Consider the following 16,931-nt stretch of genomic DNA (forward strand, 5'->3'; position numbering starts at 1 on the left):
TAGGGCCTATGGCAGCCATTTTGAATGTCAACATGCAGCATAATTACCGAAATTGCAAGGGAAATGATATGTTTCGTTAGAAATCCTTGTTGTCAGACAGTGCTACACCAATATTTCGCAGTTATTGGCATTTTAAAGTCAAACAAATTCAAAGGTTGTGAAAATTATTTGTCCCCTTTTATATATTGTACACAGTATAAGGGGTCTATGACAGCCATTTTGAATATCATAATACAGCATTTATCACATTAGATAGTATACAAATGACATAGTTTTGTTAATAGTCATGTTTTCATACAGTAGTCCACTCGCAGGTCACAATCACATGCAATAATAGTGCTCTTGTTTGAAAAAATATTTTACCCATTCATATTTTACATACTAAAGTATACAGGGGTTATGGCGGCCATTTTGAATATCAATAAAATAAATATTTTGTCAAATATCGCTTTTCCAATTGGTATTTCACTTCTGCACAACAACTACATGCATTTTATAGCTAATGTGTTGGCAATTTTATGATTTTCATGGGTAATTTGCATATTTTGGCGGCCATATTGGATTTTGCCAATTTGCGGAAAATGCTCAAGGTTACAAGAGTGGCATCATTCAGATTCGGAATCAGCACCCTCGAATTGACAAGAAGCCATCAAAAAACATTGTATATCTAAAAAAACAAGGTTCGACCCCTTGTCTATGGGGCCTATCCTGGACTACTAAATGGCATAGTTGTAACTCTTTCTTAAACGGACTCCTGTCCATACCCTTAACCGTCTTATTATAATCTGGCACCATCACTGTAGCCTGTAATCTATAGGCGGAGGCTGCGGTTATTGTCTTTGTTGTTATGCTGAACGCAAGCGATACGTCTGATGTGGCAAAGACTACGAGTTGTGAAACAGCCACAATTCGTAGTCTTTGCCACATCGCTTGCATTCGCGGCATAACAGCAAAGACAATAACTGCAGCCTCCGCCTAGATTATAGGCTATATAGCAGCACTCAGGGCACAGTCTTACTTATCAAAGTTAGCTTCCATACTTTTTATATTTTATATAGGCATATAGCATCATCAAACTTGATCAGCATCAATTCAACAAGCGTCAAAATATATTTTTTGAAGATTTTTTAAGAGATTCATTTTATTTATGAAATATTACAACATATAAGAGTAAATTTAATCAAATCCAATTCAAGAATTCATTTATCAAGTTCCATTTTAGTCGTGTAATCAAATGCGTTTATTGAATGAAAGTCTATGCATTCATAATCGAGAATATCGCGGAAACAGGGATTTTTTGCTCCGCGGCGCACGACAGATTTAAGAGAGGTCTTTGTCGGAAATTGGAAAATCGGAAGGGCAGATTCCGTTCTAAGTTTCGACGCTGACGAAAAATTACAAACGTGTCGTTTGTCCAGGGTCCAAGACAAAACTGCTCTTTTAATTCGCACATTTTCGACAGAAAATTCCTGATTGTTGTTCTTTGTCATGAAGGAAATTTGGCAATACATTTTCTATGTTCTTTAATTCGTCGTGTGTCGTCAAGCGACAAATCTCTATTATGTGTAGCGTGAATATTTTCCGTGACTCTTCATTAAACTACAAGCAAACTTTCAAATAAAAATCGGGAACATGCTTATTCTATGTGTATCCGAACCTATTCCGACGAAACGGTTGGTCCGTTTTGGGGTGTAAGAATTGACCCCTTTATTCGACAAGTGTGTCATTTGGGTTATGGGACGACAAATTAAAATAAAAATATCGAAATCAATTACAAAACTGAAACGTTCGTTTATCTTCACAGCTAAAGCTACTGGAAATTAGCTTCCATGGTTATCCTATTTGTATTTACACGGATGTTTTCTTGAATAATGGAGTTATGACCTGTTGTAAGTACACATAACGAAATTTTGGAGTTCTCATTATTCGAACGGATTATTACGGTCGGCGCGGCCAAAAATACTGCGGACGTTTCATAAAAGTTGTAAATACTGACAGGTTGTATTTCTCCGATAGTTACTATAGTAACAGTCAGAGGCCATAGTACCTCTCAGCCAATCAAAACAAAGGAATTCACTGATATTGTCAGCACCGACAATTTATTCAGTTTTGATAACTTTCATGAAACACCCCTAGCTGGTGGCTGCCTGAATTTAAATCAGAACTTAAGACGTGTCTTTTTAATGAAGCATAATTTAGCCATTTGATTAAGTGATGTTATTTAAGCGTTTTTACACTGTTCTAATTTATATTTGTATAATTTTATTTCTGTAAAGCGAAACCTTACAGGTATAAAATGTGCTATATAAAAACTACATTATTATTAAATTCAGTTCTAGTTAATCTGATTTAGTTTCCTCCTCTTCATTTTGGTGAGTTTTCAAATGCCTTGAAAGAGTACAACTCTGTGTAAACCTTTTCTTGCATACTTTACATTCGTATGGCCGTTCACCTGTGTGTGTTCGCATGTGAACAGAAACATTACCAGGATGTGGAAAATGTTTATCACACACGGAACATTTGAACGGCTTTTCACCGGTGTGAGAGCGCATGTGCGAGGTGAGATGCACCTTCGTCAAAAATCTTTTCTGGCAAACCGAGCATTCAAAAGGTCTTTCTCCTGTGTGATGCCGCATGTGCGTTGTAAGAGCATGTCTTTGCGTGAACCGTTTCTGACATATAGAACATTCAACGGGTTTCTCCCCAGTGTGCGTTATCATGTGTCTTTTGACTCCTCTTCTGTCAATGAACTTCTTCTTACAGACAGGACACTCGTGGTGGCGCTCTCCATTGTGAACTTTCATGTGGTAATGAAGACCTGTCGCCTGTGAGAACTGCTTCTCACAAATGCCACACTTGTGCAATTTTTCTCCCGTGTGCGTTACGAAATGACTCTTAAGACTCTCCTTCTGCCCGAACGCCTTATCGCAGAGTGAACATTTGAAAGGTTTCTCCCCGGTGTGGGTTCGTAAGTGGCGCTCAAGGTGAATACGGTATTTGAATTCCTTGTTGCAAAAGGAACACTTCCGAACATTCTCCATCGCACTCTCACTGGTACGCACTGTTCCCTTACTGTCTATATGTTCAGACGAGCTTGAATGATTCACGATGTCACTACCTAGTTGTTGGGATGAACTTGATGTACTGACCTTGGTACTATTCCCAAGATGTGACGAGTTTAAATGATTCACTATGTTACTACTCAGATGTTGAAGCGAACTTGACGGACGGACCGCGTTAATACTACCCCCATGCTGAGACCAGCTTAAATGATGCACGATGTTACTACCTAGTTGTTGGGATGAACTTGATGTACTGACCTTGGTACTATTCCCAAGATGTGACGAGTTTAAATGATTCACTATACTACTCAGATGTTGAAGCGAACTTGATGAACGGACCGCGTTAATACTACCCCCATGCTGAGACGAGCTTAAATGATGCACGATGTTACTACCTAGTTGTTGGGATGAACTTGATGTACTGACCTTGGTACTATTCCCAAGATGTGACGAGTTTAAATGATTCACTATGTTACTACTCAGATGTTGAAGCGAACTTGACGGACGGACCCCGTTAATACTACCCCCATGCTGAGACGAGCTTAAATGATGCACGATGTTACTACCTAGTTGTTGGGATGAACTTGATGTACTGACCTTGGTACTATTCCCAAGATGTGACGAGTTTAAATGATTCACTGTGTTACTACTCAGATGTTGAGGCGAACTTGATGAACGGACCGCGTTAATACTACCCCCATGCTGAGACCAGCTTAAATGATGCACGATGTTACTACCTAGTTGTTGGGATGAACTTGATGTACTGACCTTGGTACTATTCCCAAGATGTGACGAGTTTAAATTATTCACTATGTTTCTACTCAGATGTTGAAGCGAACTTGACGGACGGACCCCGTTAATACTACCCCCATGCTGAGACGAGCTTAAATGATGCACGATGTTACTACCTAGTTGTTGGGATGAACTTGATGTACTGACCTTGGTACTATTCCCAAGATGTGACGAGTTTAAATGATTCACTATGTTTCTACTCAGATGTTGAGGCGAACTTGATGAACGGACCGCGTTAATACTACCCCCATGCTGAGACGAGCTTGAATGATTCACGATGTTACTACCTAGCTGTTGGGATGAACTTGATGTACTGACCTTGGTACTATCCCCAAGATGTGACGAGTTTTGATTCAATATGTTACTACTCAGATGTTGAGGTGAACTTGATGAACGGACCGCGTTAATACAACCCTCTGCTCTTAAAACACGGTTTGCTTCATGGTGACCTTGGTGGCTGGATGATGCCCCTTCCAAGTGTAACTCCCCTGCTATCGATGTCATGCTCTGTCTTATGGTTGCAAATTCATCTGCTGAAAGAAACGTTTTAACAAAACACAGGAAATAAGAATTAATGCTTTTAAAACAAATAATTTAGTTTCTAGGGAGAGCAACAGTCAACCGTCTTCCAAAACAATACTAGGGTTTTTCGCTCCACGAAGCGCAACGGATTCAAGAACATAGAAAATGTATTGTCAAATGCCCTTCATGACAATGAACATAAAAGAAGTCGTTGTCGAAGATTAGTGAATCAAAAAAGCAGTTTCGTCCAGAACTCCGGATAACCGACATAATCATTTGCAACATTTCGTCACCACCGAAACCTAGGATATGACAATGCTGTTCCATTTCACCAATTTTTGACAAACACCTCCCAGCTGTTCATTGTCATTTGATGGGCATTTTCAATACATTACTGTGTTCTTGAATTAGCTGAGCGAAATCTCCATTATGGCTTAATTGAGAACTCAAGCCTACGGAACTTGAAGGACCCATAGAACGCAAGAGTCTAAAAATTTCAGTTTGATAAGGCATAAGTTTGATAGATATTAGAGCAAACTGGTTATCTAATATGCCCACTGGTTAACGCTAACTTCGCTAGGGGTACATATTCCTTTCATCTACGATTTTATTTTCATATAGTACCTCGCATGTCCCTGCCCCCCCCCCCCCCCACCCCCCGAAAAAGGGGTTGACGAGCTTAAAGCAAAACAACAAATAACCAAAGAGAGAAATAAATATAAAAACTAAGAAAACTAAATCCAGATCAATATCAATTAATTCCCCTCTCACTATACTTTGCGAATTGGATGTAAAACGCAAAAGGACAACAAATCATATTCCAGTATAAGAAATCAAATGAAGACTTTTTTTCGATAGCCCGACTCATTGGGGATGACAGTTATGGAACTTAGGATGCATATAGCATTGTTTCCTGTTTATTTTTTAATGTTTTTGTTTTGCCTTTCTTTTGTATTTTTTTTTTAATCTGATGCGCTCTATTACTTAACTCACTGTACTTCTAACTTGTTTCGGCCTACATGGCCCAGGGCAATGCGACGACACGCGACTCAGTTTCAGTTCTACCCTTCCCCTAGATGTGCTTTTCCCCTGGGAGCATCGACTCTCTCTCTCCCCCCCCCCCCCTCTCTCTCTCCCTCTCTCTCTCTCCCGTCTGTCTCTCTCAATCGATGGAACTCAAATAATATTATTTCGAGCAAGAGTTGCCTATTTTTCATCTCTCAATAAAAACAACTCAATCGTTTTATAGACATTAAGCTGTTTATCCTATCTCCATTCTACTAATATTCGTATAAATTCTGTGTTGTTCGATTGACCATCGGGATATCATATTATGATATAGCTACATCAATTACGGGCATTATCATAATTATCTATTTTAACTGCATATATAAGTGAACCTTTTTGGCAAATATATAAAGTTCGGGTATAATGAAAGTACGAAGCCTACATGCACTACCAGACTCGACTAACCATAATAATGCCATGTACAATATCTGTGTTGTTTTTTTTTATCAAAGATAAACTTTAATGAGTTCAATTTTAGCACATTTTTATAATTTTAGCAATTTTTAGTTCAATTCAATCGCTGCTGCTTAACAGAAAACACTATTTAATTACCTTTAACTCTTGATCGTGCAATGATAGTCTGCAAGTGAAGTTTATCATCTTTCTCGAAGTCGTTTTCAGGGTCCAATTCCTTCATACACGTGTCTTCCAATTCTGCCATTGTTGGACAGTAGATCAAGTAGCCGACTTCTTCGGATGGTCGGGGTAGCCCAGCCGAGGCCGCTGCTCTGCTAATGTAGTTCATGTTGGAGATTCTATTAGAAATAAAAAGTACTTCATAAGAACATGTTCACTTCGGAAGAAGACAGATGTAGTAGGTATACCGATGATGGCGAAAACAATGGGCTGGATCTAAATTCATGTCAGTTCAGGGTAAATCAAATCTCGTCACTATGTGATCAAAATCATGATCGAGATATAGTGTGGTGGTATACACTTTGCTTATACACACATGGAGATAAACTATAGTTCAGAGTAAATTGCACAGATTATATATAAAGTACAAGTCGAGTATACACATGCGCACACACCAACGTAAATGGGACATTAAATTAGGCCACCAAAAACACAGCAGGTCTATACTAATAGAGAACAAAGAACACATGATAAAGCGAATTGTGGCCGTCGTGCCTGTAATCCTCAAATCTCCTTTCCATTCAGCTGGGTCTATTATTTTCCATTATCTTTGGTATCATAAAGAACAAAAGAAGTCTCCCAGGGGTACAATGGTGACCGCGTCTGGGATCCACCCCATACTGTACCCCCAAAATTACAGCAGCTATTCAACCAGCATGCAAAATGTATCGAGGTAACTCACACCCACACCCGTAATAGGAATTCATATCTTCGTGAAGAGAATTTTTGGTCCAATGACGTCGACTTTACCGGTTCCTAACAGTTAACCGATGTCAAAATACTTTTAGAGAGGACGATGCTCTAAATAAACATAATGAGCTAGCATTAGATTCAAACTTCCAATCAAATAACTTTAACAGAAGCGCGGAGTAGGCTTTGATATAAGATTTTTCTTCTTTTCTTTCTTTTGTTATGAATGAGTTATGCCAAACGAATATAGCAGGGTTCTGAATCATAACAATATGGGTATTCCCACTCATTCAATGAACAAGGTTATGATATAACCTTGTCCTCAGTTACATCTCCATGTGTGGCAAAATATAAGGGTGGCAATTTTGGCTTATTTTCTCTTTTTCTATGGGACAAATGCTTGTTTTTCTTACAATGTCAGTTTCCATTACAGCTATTCATCATAAAAATTGGCTCTTATGTAAATTTGATTCTTTAAATTACTTTTTCTTAATTAAAAATAGAGATTGAAAAATAAAACTTTTCTTGCCATATTACTATATTACTTTCCACCAATAGAGGGCGTACACAAAAATATGCCCAAAATTCAAGTTTTTGAGCGCTCTGGTGAATACAAAAACTATTCCCAAGTTACTAATGAAAAATAAATTGCAACTGTATGGAAATTAGTAATTTTGGTCACAAAAGTGATATTTTAATGATTTTTTAAAGTGTGTGCTATGTACAGCATTGGCATACCATAGTCCTACCTGTAGATTCCCCCACAGACAGGATGGTTGCAGTGAACAAGTGGGTATTCCTAACATTCCACTTGGCTTTGACCTTCCATGCGGTACATAATAGGCCTATCGATTTTCTGCTCAGGTGATTTTCGAAAACCCAGCTAAATGCAGTATATACCACTCATTCAATGAACAAGGTTATGATATATACCAGTTTCGAATTAATCAAGTTGATTAAATGAATTGCAATGATTGAATGATATGTTAATAGGACTCCACGCAAGTTTCTCAAATTTTATTACCACTATGTTTTTTTGTACCAGAGCCGACCAAAGAAAAATTATATTCTTACAAAAATTCAATTTTTTAGGGTGTCCCCAATCCGATCATTTGCGCGCATTTTAATGATCTGATTTGATTTGATTTGATTTATTTTATTTCCACATTTCAAAACAAAAACAAAGAATATTTTTCTTTCAATATTACATAATAGGCAAATATTTTTTTGAACATAATGAATAATGCACATAAATCATTATAAAATATCAACTGTACTGTGAAAATTATATCTATATATACATTTTCTTTAATTACTGAACATATATATATAGAAATGTGGGAGACCTCCATCTTAAGCTTGGAGCTTGAAAGTGATGGAGGCCTCGAAAGGAAAGGGGATAGAAAACCAGACTGTATAGTGCAATAAAAGAGACTTATCTTTTATTGCACAAAATAATAGGAATATATCAAAAGTGGATAGGGAAGAGAAATTTGATTGAGAGAAGATTAATAACGTTGATAAAAGTGAATGTGCAAGTGATATGTCTTCGATACGATGGATTTTGCTTGTGTCTATAATTTGCGCGTATTTTTTTCCTTGTTTTATCTTTCTACTTTTGCACTTAAAAACTGTATGAAATAGTACACTCACATTTTGTCGGTCCTTGCTTGAAAAGCCTAGATTCAGGTGTCTCGATAACGATGAACCTTACGTGTTCAAGTACATAGCTCGCGGCAACTGAGCAGCATCGTGTCCCTCAGCTCTGTACGCGTATATTTATGGGCCCATCGAAGTTGAAAAGAAAGAGCGCCAAAACGGATCCATCAATAATATGGCAGAACATAACAGGACTCCGCAAGTACAGTACAGTAGTACTAGTAGACGATGTCTGTAAGCAGATAAAGGACGAGGATATTGCATTTTTGTTTGTCCTCTACTAATTATAGAAGACTTCCTGTCTATACGTACACACCGACTTAATTCACTATATACATGGGCGGAAATCCCAGGGGGACCAAGGGGACGCGTCCCCTATACCAAAAATAGTAGGGGGACACAATATCAAATGCCCCCCTTACTATTTTTGGTCTTTTATGATGGAGAAAAATACATAATAGTAATAGAAATAATAATAGTTCTTGTATAGCGCATAACACATTTAAGTGAAAACCTTTTTTTGCTTGTCAATTTTTTATTAGATAAAATGACCTTACATTTTGGGTGATTACCTCTTTTTTTTGCTTCCAGTTTCCAGCCAACGAGTGTATATACACCTAATGGACCGACATGCCCTTGCGTACCTACGGGGGGGGGACAGGGCGGCAGTCTGCCCCCCTGACGAGTCACAACCCATGCAAAGGACGTATCCCTGCCCCCCTGATGAGCTTGAAGACATTTTTGCCCCCCCCCCCAACTGACGAGCTTGAAGAGCTTTTTGCCCCCCCCCCCCCGACGAGCTTGAAGACCTTTTTTTTGCTTGTCAATTTTTTGGCGGACGGTTTTGCCCCCCCCCCCAGTGGAAAATCCTAGGTACAATACTGCCGACATGTACATGTAATCTAAATCTAGTACAATTATGCTAGGCGGATTCACGGCCCCCCCCCCCCTCCCACGGCATGAAAAAACATTTGTAGTGAAAAATATCGAGCATACGTATACGCAGGTGAGGACCTTTTTTCTCGTCAAATTTTCTGAAGAACTTTGACCCCCTTATGGAAACTTCTTGATCTGCCCTGCAAACGCAGGTGGCAGTATCAATAGACCAGTTCGTAGTTACTTCTGGGATAATTTTGGTCAAATGACCTTTCATTTATTTCATTAAGATAGGTAGATTTCAAAGCAAGATATTACGTATGCATGCCTTACATAGCGGGATGAAGAAAATGAATAGACCAGGTGACTAGAATAGCACATAAATGAACACTCTATGAAGTTATTTGTTGCATTTCTACTTTGAATGCATACTAGAGGATGTTGTACAATGTACTTGGCAAACTGTGAAATATACCAGTCATTCGTGGACGCATTTTTTTGTGGATGTGAATGAAAAACACAATTCAAAAGAATATATGAATAATCAAGACATCGAATTTGCTGCTTATCTCATTAAATTTTAAACCACCATGTCACTTTAGTACAAATGACCTTCCTCTGATCATGCGCAGAATCTTCTGATCATGCGCAGAGTGGAACTACGAACTGGGCGCTTATTACACTCTATTCGAGTTAGAGAATTATTCCGAATTGGTTCGGAAGGGCGTGACATCGGGTTGAAAATCACTGAGTCAAAGTGGCATATGGGGGAGACGAGTCACTTTGACTTGAAGCAGAGTCATATGACTCTCAACTGGCATCATTCCGATATAAGAATGTATAGTATATGCCTATAAAGGCCTATGTGAGACCGGAAACAAAGGTATTAATGTATCATTTAACTGGTTAGGAATAGGGGGAGACCGGGGAGAAACTGAATGGGACATGGGGAGAAATGAGACACTCTTGTAACTTGAAAAAAAAAATATCAGCCAATCAGCAAGCCGGTTACATTAGTAAAAAAAAAGGTGTACCTATATAATATACAGACATAGCTCTAAACAGGTTTATCAGTATCCTCTACAGCTCTACATGTAAGTTATAAACGAGTTTCTTTTGATATCCCTTCTTAGATGCCTTTCATCGTTCTTGTGAGTAAAATAAAGTATATCACATAGATATGGTAGGTCCTATATTATGCTATTTAGTAAGTTAATAAATGTGCAAACTTCTGAAGATAAAATTGTTTGATAAAAGACAGGTTAGAAACCGTGACTGCCGTTTGATTTTATTTTTTTATTACTAAGGGGGAAATGTCCCATTTCTCCCCGTACTGTCCCATTTCCCCCAAGCACGTGTAAGTTCTACTTCAACACCTCCCCTCTTATAAAGGGGACTCATAACATCGTAAAGCTGAAGTCATTTGTACGTACCGAAGCAAAATGGAACTAATATAGTACACAATATCATCTTCTTTTTATCAAGTGACTTACATCATAAATCTGAAAATGAACGAATGCTCTGGGTCATCGGACAATGATTCTTTTCGGTATAAACTGCCCAAATATGTTACTATAAACTAGTTTATTGTCGGCAGTTGGATATCTTCAATGGCCTATGCAAGATATATACCACTGGCGTAAATCCCGGGGGGGATGGGGGATATACCCCCCCCCCCACTTTTCGAGGGGGGTGGCCTGTACAATCACCCCCCCCCCCCCCCACTTTTTACGAAAGAAATAAAAAAAAATCACAAGAGATAATTGTTTTATTGGTGAAAATTCTTCCTAAAATACCGCTTAACAAATAAAACAATATTATTGAATCATAAAATGCAAATAAAGAGCCAGTTCACCATTTCCAAACAAAATAATTATGTCCTTATTATAACATTGAAGAGAAACCCCCGTTTCTTCCAATTCATCAATGTTGGGGTCTTTGGGAAGGGATTAAGATGGAATGTCAAAAAATTTTGAATGTAATCTCTAATAAAACCATTAAACAATCATGAGGTAAAAAGATAATAATATTGGAGGGGTATTTGCCATATGGACATATACAGTGGCGTAACTACGGGGGGGGGGGGGGGCATGGGAGGCACATGCTCCCCCCATCGGCTGACAAAAAAACCCCGGGGAAATGGGGAAAAAGAGAAAAGAGGGAGAAAGGAAAAGAAACGTAGTGGGAAAGACGAAAGTATTATTCATTATAATGTTATATTATATTATAATTATGTTATGTTACATTACATAAGAAACATTTTTATGATAACTTTATGAAACATAAACATGGTGCTCGCATTGTCTGTTCAACGAGATATATAATCCTGTTGTACTAAAACATCCCATTTTCAAGTCAATATAAACCAAATACATTTCCTAGCACTTGAGTTATCATTGTTTTATGTAGTGACATAGGCCTATGCTTCTTTTACATGACTCAAAAAGTGATTGCCCCATGTTAAGGTCTTCGTAGATATAAAAACATTTCCTGTCCGTGATTACATTCGCATTAGTGGATTGGTGAGATATGTCTGCTCTTCATGAATTCCTGAAATCAGTCCTTAAAATGTCCCTTTTTCTGATCTGAATATCAAAAATTTTCAGCTCGCGCTTCGCACTCGCATCATTTGGTTAATGAAATACGTATGGTCCAAGTTAATTCCTACAAAGAAACCTTAGAATGCCCCACTTCAGGTCTGAATTATCTAACTTATCTAAATTTTCTGCTCGCGCTTCACGCTCGCAATATTTGATTAGTGAGATGCGTATGATAATCATGATTGCAATGACTACAAAAAGTGTTTCATGTGTTCAGATGTAATTCTAATAAAATCAGCAAGCGCTTGGCACTCGCATTAGATGACTATGGTGAGATATGCATACTCTTAATGGATTCCTAAAATATATTCCTTAAAATCTCGCTGTTTGGGGTCAAAATATACGAAAATTTCAGCTCGCGCTCGCATTGTTTAGCGAGACAGGTAACTATCATGATTACGCAAATTTGATTATAATGTCCCTTTTTAGGTGTGAATATAAAAAAAAATTCAGCTCGCGCTTCGCGCTCGCATTATTTGATCAGTGAGATACATATCCGTTCAATGACATTGTCCTTAAAATGTCTCTATTAGGTCAGAATAACTAGCAACTGAGCGCACTTCGCGCGCTCACTCAGTGATTCAAAAATTTTGCTGGTGCCCCCACAATGCCGTGACCCACGGTACGCCACTGTGGACATATCAATTACAATTCCTTGCATATCTAAAAACATGATTGCAAAAAAAATGCCAAAATATTTCAGTCATCCCCCCACCCCTCAACACGGATTTACGCCAGTGATATATACCCTCATCTGAACTCTAATATTTGTTATCACTTTGCAAATTTCATGGGCTTTCGACATTATATCTGCTGATAGTCCTATACCAATATCACAAGGGACCGATAAAGCTGTAAGAGAGTATGTTTCTAAGCAATTGATTCAGATGAAAGACCAGATGTCGTCATTGGTAGAGTCATTAACCTCACCTACACAATTAAAGCAATATTAATTAATACTCAACTGAATGAAAGCCCATCTCATTCCATGGAGGTCACTGTCCCGATCGTCGAAGTAAACAACAGATACGATACTCTACTGCTTGATAACACCGATGATGAAGTAGAAGAAACAATCGCCATTGTAAAGAGATCTTGTGAGCAATTGGCAGATTACAGGCTGAAGAAAGAAATTGACTTCATATGCTAGCAAAGACAGTTGAGAATGAAAGAGGAAGCTACAACAATGTGATGTTCTCACAATAGGAGATCCAATGATAAAGCCTCTTAATCCATCTACGATGTCCCCAACAAAGATAATTAAATGTAAGACCCTTCCAGGTGCAAAATAGAAGATTTGTTTGAACCAACAAAGAATATGGTTGAAAAGACCAAGGAGATGGGTGATATCTCCTTGAAAAGACCCTGCATAAAGAGGTCATCATACATGTTGGATCAAATAATCTGGCAGCGACTGACTCGATTACTACTGAAAAGAAAATAGAGTAACTGGCCCTTTTAAGTCCAAGGTGAATGCACTTCAGTAGATGCAATGTCGATTAGTATTTTTGCAATGATGGCATACAACTCAGACCTGAAAGAGATAGGCCTATATAATATAATAAACCAGATGGTGATCGAAATTGCGAATCTTCCAGACGATCTCAGACGATAATTAAAGGGGAATCCAACCCAAACAAAAACTTGTTTTTAGAGGAAAAAGGAAAATCAAGTTGATAGGTGAAAGTTTGAACAATATCGGACAAACAATAAGAAAGTAATGAATTTTCAAAAGATGTGAATATTGGTAATCACTATAACCATGGAGACTTCAAATTGGCCGTATATGTGATGTCTTAGTGATGTAAGGCAAGGACTACTCTTCAATGTACTCCAATACATAAAATGGCTAAAATGACATTTTTTTTTCAAAAGTTTTACTTCAAATTATATTTTTCTTTCATGAGGTCATAAAACAATATACTACCTGGGCTTTATTTAGATTAATGCCCCAGGGGAATTGGTAATTAGGAGAAAACCACAAATCACTGATAATAAAGTACATGGCCTATAGGAAAGTTGTCCTTGCCCCTTGTCATAATTTACGTACCCAGTTGCCAATTTGAAATCTACACAGTCTTAGGGATCTCAATTTTTAAACAGCCATAACTTTCTTATTGCTTGTCCGATTGCTTTCAAACTTTCACAATGCTGTTTTATTTATTTTTCTCCTTTCAAACACAACATTTATGACCAAGGCTGGATTCCCCTTTAACAAAGGCACGAGAATCGTAAAACTTTATCTTCCACCTATATGCTTCCAGACATCCCTTATCATCACCCCCGCATCCTATCTCCATGACAATGCAGAACCCACATCTGCAACTTGCCATAGATGTATCAAATTAACCTAAACTACAGTATATGGAATCACAAACTGAGTTATGCGCATGTTACCTCCTCCCTTAACTACTCTGGATGCTTTTATTGCGGAGAGACAAATCACAAGTACCAAAACTGCCACTCCGGATAAAAAAAATAAAGTGCTACCTTTGTAATGAGCTAATGAGCTTGGTCACAAACGTGAATTATGCAAGAATATAAACTACAACTATTACTAAAAATCTGGCCAGGAAGGCTGTGCCGATAAAGATGCGCAGAACAAACACTTTCCAATTAAACAACTTAAGAAAAAACAATAAACACTCGAGACTCTAAAAACTTGAAAGTAGCGCATTTCAATTCGCAGTTTGTTTGATAAACTAGATGAAATCAATTTTAATTTGAAAACTATGGATATTGATGTATTATGTCTATCAGAGACTTGGTTGAACAAGAATATTACTAGTGAAATTGTGAAAATTCAAGGATACTCCCTCTACGTGATAGATGATGACCGTCGAGGCGGCGGTGTCCGTGTATCTATGTAAAGAGTACCCTAACATACATCGAAAGAGATGATCTTAGTGACAGTTCTTTAGAAGTAATCTGACTAGAAATTAAGGCCTGAAATTAGCAAAATTACTAATCTGTTGTATATATAGACCTCCAGGCACAAATGCAGCTTATTTTGAGAAAATTAAAGCACTTTGAAAAAGGCAAATAACACAAATATGGAATTACTTATTCTTGCATGCATGGTGACTTGAATGTTAATTCATAATCCTATTCATTGAGATTGAGAATCTGTTCTTGTTAACGCAATTGGTCACTTTTGGCTCTGTATAGCCCCACTCCCCCTCGACAGTTCCGCAGCCCCTCATTGGCTCGATCTTTACACTATATAGTTTTACTTCTGTTAATAAACATAAATAGCCATGCGGTCGCCCCCGGGGTCGCCCTGACTATTAATACCATATATGCGGCGGAAGCGGGGGGGACGTGCCCTCCCCCCTAAATTTTAGGTGGGGGTACGGTCCCCCCTTAAATTTTTAGTTGATGACCTTTTTTTTTTTTTTTTTTTTTTTTCCTTGTCAAAATTTTTTTGTGGTCCCCCCTAAAATTTTGGGCTTCCGCCGCCAATGATTAATACTAGCCGAATGATATCATTTTTGTTTCATTCCTTAACGCACCATCTCTATGTATGTTGCATCCGTGTATATGTCCCTTAATTGAACTCGTCCTCAATTAATTTCACATTGTAAAGCTAGTATACACTCTCCATCAGTATGTTCAGGAAATGGCAATTAGCAAATACGGAGCAGGCTAATTAGTAGTTTGCACAATGGACAAACCGTTATGCACAATGCTGTATTATAAAGAACGACTGTACAGATAGGGTGTACATTCATCAGATGCATGGCTTTGCGGGTACGGTAAGCATGCATGGTAGGGTCCCGCGGGTAAGGTTTAATTAAATTATGTAGCATTCGAATAGCATACATATTTATGCATGTCCATTTAAATCCAATCCGTATTAAGAAGTTGATATGAATAAGAAGGGAAACAAAATCACATAGGCACATTTACGGCATTTCATCGAAATTGAAAATAAAATAAGAAATTTAAATCGTTTCTTAGTTCTGTTAAATTTTAGTACAGCGCTATAAAATGCGGGGGGGGGGGGGGGCAGATCGAGGACCGCGGCAAATTGGTAGAAGCGGACGGTGCGCAAAAAGAAATGAAATACTGCATGGCAAGAGCATGGTAGGATTTAATAAAGGAAAATTTACAGGATCGACCTGAGAGCAATTTCTATGTTTTCCAATCAATGTGATATAAGAATTAGATAACTTTGAAACTATTATATTGGAAAATTCGTATCAAGAATAATTGACAATTTGCTTAAACCGTCGTAAAACAAGTAAAAGAAATGTCATTTATGAATGCCGATTTACCTTGATTGGCGAAGAGATATGGCGTAAACTTCTCTAAGTAGCGGTAGTGTCCAATGACAACTAAATAATCATACTGGTGTAAGAAAAAAAATCGAAATCTGGCTCCATTGGCTAATCATAGTCTCACTTGCTTCGTGAGATGGCGCCCTGTTAGACAGCGTTGCCGTATTGGACAGAATTCAGAGTTGCATTGACCATATCATATTCACACTCGAGGTCAATGCCGAGGATCTGGAGGGTTATTGTTAACGAAATTATTGTTAACGAAATTTATTATTTAACATGCCATGTATGTGATAAACCCTGTATTTTGATATTTAATATGACCGCCAAAGGCCCTAAAATTATGATCTACGATGTGAGAGAGGACAAAAACAATCACAAGGTGAGGCACTAAAACGTATTTTTTGTGGTAAATTAGTGGAATACTGTCTTCAAATATAATTTGCAACGAAATATATTATTCGGGTTTCATATTTGTGTTAAATATTGTATTTTAACTTTCAAAATGGCCGCCAAAAGACATTGACTGTATTATGTGCAATCGATCTGGGAAACCAATTTTCACATGAGTCAGCACCATAACATGCATATAATTGTGATTTAAGAGTAAAATATTGTCTGAAAACATAATTCCTAACAAGATATATCATTCATTCTGCCAGGTAGGTGATAAATAATGTATTTTGAAAGTCAAACTGGCCGCTACAGGCCCTAACGGTAGGCCTATTATGTACTTTGTGAATGGG

General features: G+C 37.9%; 1 protein-coding gene across 1 annotated transcript; it reads right to left on the reverse strand.

Moving 5' to 3' along the window:
- Positions 1-1,198: 1,198 nt before the first annotated feature.
- Positions 1,199-16,246, reverse strand: LOC135156359 (zinc finger protein 468-like). Its single transcript, XM_064108623.1, has 3 exons — positions 16,183-16,246; positions 5,997-6,199; positions 1,199-4,384 (listed from the first exon to the last, which is right to left on the reverse strand). The coding sequence occupies exons 2-3, from the start codon at positions 6,187-6,189 to the stop codon at positions 2,340-2,342; spliced, it is 2,238 nt and encodes a 745-aa protein (XP_063964693.1). The 5' UTR covers positions 6,190-6,199; positions 16,183-16,246; the 3' UTR covers positions 1,199-2,339.
- Between the last annotated feature and the right edge of the window lie 685 nt (positions 16,247-16,931).

Source organism: Lytechinus pictus, chromosome 13, assembly GCF_037042905.1.
Source record: "Lytechinus pictus isolate F3 Inbred chromosome 13, Lp3.0, whole genome shotgun sequence".
Classification (NCBI taxonomy): domain Eukaryota; kingdom Metazoa; phylum Echinodermata; class Echinoidea; order Temnopleuroida; family Toxopneustidae; genus Lytechinus; species Lytechinus pictus.

Coding starts and splice junctions, on each gene's coding strand:
- LOC135156359 (XM_064108623.1), bottom strand. CDS start 6,189: ATGAACTACATTAGCAGAGCAGCGGCCTCGGCTGGGCTACCCCGACCA. Junction 4,385..5,996: donor TGCACGATCAAGAGTTAAAG/GTAATTAAATAG, acceptor TTCTTTCAGCAG/ATGAATTTGCAACCATAAGA.